Source organism: Morone saxatilis, unplaced genomic scaffold (genome assembly GCF_004916995.1).
Source record: "Morone saxatilis isolate NCDOM2014 unplaced genomic scaffold, NCSU_SB_2.0 Contig2, whole genome shotgun sequence".
Lineage (NCBI taxonomy): Eukaryota > Metazoa > Chordata > Actinopteri > Moronidae > Morone > Morone saxatilis.
In genome coordinates, this window is record NW_023339762.1 from 5234708 (window position 1) to 5241593 (window position 6886).

The following is a 6886-nucleotide window of genomic DNA, read 5'->3' on the forward strand; positions in this document are numbered from 1 at the left end:
GTCTCCGCACAGTGATTTACCCTGCCACCACCCAGTGGCGTGGATTTTTTCTCCTTTTTAGGTGAGCCTCAGCCTCAGCCTCTTTTAACACAAAATTAGTGATAACCTACGTGGGGGTATAATTTTTTCCTGCCTGGATTATGTTCAGTTGGTTTTTTCGAGTACAAAACACACAGTCCTGAGTGTGGTTTAGGCAACAAAAGCAAGTTGGTTAAAATCATATTAAGATTATGGTTTCAGTTAAATGCTAATAGAGTCAGCATGTCCGGTTAGTGTTGACTTTTTTAGTATCTAACCAAAAATCTTTCCTGAATGTTTTGCAGATATGTTCATCAAAAATGTTTCCTTATTATATGGACAAAGATGTAATCTGGACAGCGTTAAATTTCTCTCAAAACATATTTGCCGTTGCGTATTAGTAGTAAATAAGCGTAATTTCTAAGAGACAGAGTTGGAATAAGCCTCCTCCTTCATCCTCCCAACCACAGTTGGATGCTGGTGTTTCAGTCAGCAGTGGAAATGCTGATGTTCATGCAGTGTTCAAATTGAACAGAACAAAAATAGTAAGAAATACAAGTAATTTAGCTCTGTCAATAATGTGTCATTCATAACAACGTGATAAAGCTTATTTGGACTGAAGTGAATTGCGAATTGAATGTGTATGCAGAGAAGGAGAGAAGTCTTTTTTCTGTTTGTCTTTTCTGTTTCAACATGACAATGTCCCCAAGCACAAAGCAGCCCATATTTTCCCAGCTTGGTGTGGAAGAACCTGACTGGCCTACACAGAGCCCTGACCTCAGTCCCATCCAGCACCTTTGGACGAATTGGAAAACCAGCTATGAGCTATGAGCCACACCTGATCACCCAGTATTAGTGGACCTCACTAATGCTCTTGCAGCTGAATGGGAGCAAATCCCTGTAGCCAGGTTCAACATCTGGTGAAAAGACTGAAACCAGAAGAGTACAGGCTGTTAAAGCAGCAGATCAATGCCCGTGGTGTTAAAGTGACATATGGCCACACTGTTCAGGTATCCACATACTTTTTTGGTGTCTGCATGATTGATGATGTGGGTTTGTTTGTGACACCAAAATAAGCAGGTCCCACCTACATTTCTCCTTAGTTGTGGAGATTCTACATGTTGGTGGTTAAAACCAAAGATGAATAATTACTTGTGAATCCGAACAGTGATTAGGTAATCTTAAAATAATCTCCTTTCTGTGTAAGAAAGAATAATGATCATTAAATGCAGGAAAACGAGCAGCTCTGGTTAGAGTTTATAACCATAAATGAATCTTTAGTGGCTGAGCTCAGCTTTAATCTAAACTAAACTGTGGAAATCCTGGTCTTGTCTGGGGGACATTAGTATAATCCCAGAATTGTCCCAGGCCTTTGTTTACCAGCATTAGCCTCTTGTTGAGGTGAGTTAGTAATGACTCCCGCTGATCGACTCCCCCCTCGGCCCACCCCCCCCCATCCTCTCTGGGGCCAGATGGAAGGCCCCCTCTTAGGCATGAAGGGTTTAAAGAGCTGGGCTTTGGGACAGTTAATGGCACAGGTCCATTCAGACGAGTGTTGCTCAAGGTCTCGGGGCTGTCGCTTTCACACCATGCTCACAATGTGTTCACACAGCGGCGGTAGCACTGAATAGCAGCACGCAGATGCAGGGAGGTCTCATCAGCCGCCGCCGATGCATATCCTGCACCTGTTGTGTGCTGCTGATGGGGCTAAAAATACCCAGACTGCATGGGTGTATTGTGATGGAGTTAAAGGAGCATACCGGTGGTTTTACAGGTTTTGGGCCTTTTTTACTATTCATCAGCATTTATAGCTTGCATTAACATTCACTAAGTTACATTATCGTTATGAGTTAAAGCAGCAGAAACTTATCAAAGCATTCTGCATTTAAAGGGTCAGTTAATCCAAGAAGACGTTTTTAATTGGAGCAGATGAAAGTGTTAAGAATCCATTCCAGAGTTATGATTATCTGTGGCTCATGTACAGTTTCTATTTTCTGTTCATTAATGAGCATCATCCCTGACAAATAAACCCATCAAATAGATGAGGATACTGAGTTTATTTACATGCACATTAGTATCTTGGTTTTTGTTCCATTTGGCATATAACAATTACATGGAACACCCCGGTTATTCACATTTATAGGATTTTAACATTATGCAGGTTCTTGATTGTCTGTGTTGGACTACTCTGTAGCATATTATGGTTTCTGATTCGATTTGATATGATGTTAAACATAACGAGGATAATTCAAAACCTGATCATAACCAAGAAACTATTGCAAATGTGAACACACTCAATATCTCTGTAAAAGGAGACAGAGTCGTTGCTTTCAATGTAATTTTTCAGTGTTTTGGGCAGCTCAAACTATCTTCCATTCCCCTCCATTTTATTACCTAGAAAATGAAATCCAAACTATCTGTATGGATTGATGAACTAATGGAGAAGTGAAAAAAACAAAAAGTCTACTAATTGATTTCTGCACAGTACAGAAATGAATGAGATTTCTGTTGTTTTGTGATTCGGATGACAAGATGTTCATACCTAAAATGTGTGATCTGGTTCTCCAGAAGAGTCATTAGCCGACTCCTGATGGCCTCAAAGTGCTCTTTTTCCTCCACGGTCACCGTCCCCATCCCATCAGGCCTGAAATGACAGAAAAATCAGACACAGGACACAGTCAGCTGACTTTCATCTTTACCTCTTGGCTACAGATCATATGCTGAAGGTTATAAAGTAGTTTGGTTTTTCAAGATGACCAACTGATGACAGGAATGTGATGTTATGATACTCACAATGAAAAAACCAGTGTTTTCAAACATAAAAGGCCCATTACTAATACAACAATAAAGAGGGTTGCAATATCCTGTACTATGTTTCACACAGTAAATTTACATGTACATTCCCAAAGCACTAATTTCATTACAATGATGTACAAGTAGTACATCAGCCACCCAATTATGTTCACATGCTGGGTCTATTTTGCGTTCATCTCTGACACATGAAATGCACCTGTGAATGTATATTAATTAATTCCGAAGTCTGTGAAGCAGTAGAGGGAATGCTGCTGTTTTCCTTCCGCTAATATTCACTATTCAGGAGATACACATACAAAATAAAGATAAAATTAAGTGCTGCATACGGTGTTAAAATCCGTACAGACACAAAGTATCTGTTGCTACTATGAGCTGAAAACCTATCCTACCTGGGAAAATTGGTAACTATGAAACTATGGTGGCTGTGAAATGTGCAAAAAACACAAATACCCCTATCTAAAGCCAGTGTTTGGTTTGTCCCTGCTAGACTACTGTAGAAACCTTCATCATCATCACAGGGGACTTCAATCACGTTTCATGATGACTAAGTGCAATGTGAGTATTTTGTCCTTCTTGACTTGAAATTTTGATAGTTGCTGACCAGATCTCCAGAGCTGTTTCTTTCAGGACAGGGAGATTCTAAGTCTTGTCCAATCTTGGCTCTGTACTGTCAAACTGCTTGATTTTATCCTGAATCAAAAGATTGGGTGGTGAATCTGAGGAATCTGTTGTTGAGCAACATTACAATCGCTTGCGCTTTTAATCCTTATGATAAAATAAAATACAGCAATATAATGTTTGGTTATGGTACTCCACTACATAGTGGAAAAAATAGCTTGCCAGCTTAAGATTCAACTAAACTTTTCTATGGATGTCCGTTTTTTGAGCCACGACAAAGGCCAAAATGTGGCCTGCAACAGACTAGGTAAGGCTTGTTTTTAGCCCAGCTGATTGCCGGAAACACCTTTCACAATGTCTAATCGTGAAATGGCAAATACTGCACTCCTAATAATCGGTTAAAAGGAGTGAAGAGACAGCAATCATGGCAGTATAAAACAGAGCAGACAATAAAATGTTTCATCACTGCAACCACGGAGGGTCCTTGAGTGTAAATGTGCACAAAACATATTTCTAATTGGTAGTATTCGAAATAAGGTGAGGACAGATACGCACAAAAAGACACACAGACACATGACGAAATCATGCATTTGGTGGAGATAATTAATTTGTAAATGTGAACTGTATTTCTGTAAATAAAGAAAATATGCATTTATTTCGAATATAGTATGTAAATATGAAAAAAATTCTAAAATATACTTTATATATTAACCTATTTCACTTCATCAGTCCATACAATACAGCCATTTTTGTCTTTTTTGTTTTGTTTTGATTAAGTTCCTATTCAAATTTAGAAAGTGTATAAGGTCTTAGAACATTATGGTTGAAGTACTGTCATTGCCATTCCCCATGCTCAATTACAGTATGTCTCATAAGCTGTTGCAGCCATTTTTGGGCTGATACCAATTGTTACACAGATTTGGTGCAAAATGGAATATTTTAAAAAACAACGTCTAAATACCACATTGAGACACCAAGACCTTGAGGAACACCACAGAAAAAGCTGTGCTATGATTTGGTATCAAAAGAAATTGACATGTAGATTTCTCTGAGAATTGAAAATAAAGGGCCAGTTCTCTATTCAGCTGAATAAACTATATCCACTATCTGAGAATTTGAAATATCAAAAACATGAAATCCGGAGACAGAATCTTTGATATTTTATTGGCACTTGAGGACAGAACCCCTCTTCACGGACTCACATAAGGGGTTAAAAAGGGGGAAGCTTTCTGGGGCACAGCCACTAGGGGAGGCCATGGAGGACTGCAATAATAATGTTCATCTTAAATATAAGCAATGTTAAGAAAATGTTATTTTAACCAAATTACTTAGCATTTAATTCATATTAATTCAACAGAAATAATGATGTTAAATATTGTTGCTTTAGTAAAATGTAGTCTGTTTCAGAATGCAAACCATCTTTCCTGAAAATGGTATGAGAACATCAAAATGTCAAAAGTGCACCACACGCGGCTGGCCACATGAACAAAGAAAGATATGTACTGATCTGAAGTATCTACTAGCCAACGTAGGGAGTGAATTTCCTTGCTATCCAGGACCTGCACATAAATTGTGCTGCTAGAAAAGAAAGGAGAAGAAAAAGAGGGAGCAGGCACGAACATTAGACACAAATAATAATGTAATGACCAACTTTTTCCAGTCACCTAGAACTCTACAGCTAACATTACTAGCAAAGAGGCAGCTAGCATTAGTGAAGCCAGTGAAGTGGCCGCTACCTAAATGTGCCTATGTGGCCCTTGTCACTAGTAAATCTCTCAGTTTACATATATGTGCTAATGTAGGAGAGAGCATGCACATGCGCTGATATGTAAAGCAGATTTGGGGAGGACCCATTCACCCATGGCGGAGCAGCCATTTATGTTGGCAGGCCTGTCCTTCTTTAACAAGACCTCCTCACTGCAAATACAAAGACATTTCTAAGTAAGAACCTTGCACCAGCTGAAGGTCCTAAACATCAAGAATTTAGAGACACATAGAGGTGAGGTCAAGTCAGTGCAGGAATCTTCATTTGTTTTCCATATGAAAGCATTGAAGAAAGAAGGAAACTAAAATGGAACAAAATGTGAAGCCTTACAAAACAGCTCAGACTATTTTTCTGTCTTTGGTTTCGTTCTCACTCTGACAAGTTTGACTGGCTTGTTTTCACCAAACTAACTGATAAAGCCGCCAAACTCTCCACACTGACCTCAGAGTCAACCAATCAAACAGAGCTGCTCAGGCTCCTCTTCCTCCTCCACAACTCATCCGGCCAGCAGGAGGAGAATCGACAAAGAAAAAACTGTTAGTTGAGCGCTTCATTAATGTTTGTAAAGCTTTCATTCCCTTCTTGCCTTCGTCTGAATAGGCACTCTGGCGAAAAAGGGGAAAAAATGCAATCAGTACCCAGAGCGACCAGCCTTGACTTTCTGGGCTTTCTCTGTGTAGCTGAAAGAGAAAAGCACCCTCTCCAAACGGCACTTGCGGTCGCTGGAGGGAAAAAGCGAGGAGGTTGTCTGTTAATGAGTTGTTCTTATAAAAGCCTTCACTGGTTCAGCCCCTGACCGCCGTGCCTCGAGTACCAACAACTCTGCAGAGCTCCTTGCAGCATGTTTCTGATTCTCCAAAGTCGACAATAAAAACATGACGAGAAAGGAGAAGCAGCAGAGCGTCTGACGCAATGCAGAAATGGAGTTAGATGGGATGAGGATACTATACAGCCACTGATTAACTTCCTGTGAATCCTAATTATGGAAATAATAACTTTATTCAACCAGGAGGGTGAATCACTGAGAATAAAGAAAATTCAGCATACAGAAAAGTAATTATCCAAGAATGCCGCCTTGAAAAAATAAAATAAAAATTAAAAAAAAAAAAAAACAAGAAAAAAATAAGACAAAACAAAAAAACACATGTACATGTAGTGCTACGATATAGTGTCATATAATCAGAGGATGAAAATAAAATCATAATATTACAGAACTAGTAATGTAATGGAAGTAGAAAAAATTAGAGAATAATGCAAAATTACATAAAAGAAGAAACAAGATGGTTATATAAAAAAATAGAATGACCTAAAATTGAACATTAAATAAAATATAGTAAATGGTGTAAATTTAATTGCATCAAAATAAATACATTGCATGTAGAAACAACATTTAAAAATGAATAAAATCTCAGACAGAAAAAAATAAAATAAAGCAAATTAAAATTAAATATAAATCATATATAATATGAAAAATTCAGTCAAATTATGTTATATATACGTATAAGATATAATAAATATACATAAAATGTAATTATATATAAAAACATAAAAATAAATAAAATATAAAATGTTGACCTTTGGTTGATGTAAACAGGAAGTATCATGTTGCCATGTTCCTATTTTCAGTTTATGTTCAGACAACTATCACTGGATTTCTTTAAAACTGAAGAA

At 38.0% G+C, this 6886-nt stretch overlaps 1 protein-coding gene across 1 annotated transcript in view; it reads right to left on the reverse strand.

Moving 5' to 3' along the window:
• The window catches only part of cadps2 (Ca++-dependent secretion activator 2), a gene marked incomplete in the record, with an annotated part of 177905 nt that overhangs the window by 56607 nt on the left and 114412 nt on the right, over positions 1-6886 (reverse strand). The window contains 1 exon segment of the mRNA XM_035665307.1: positions 2561-2662. Coding sequence (XP_035521200.1) covers positions 2561-2662 — 102 coding nt within the window.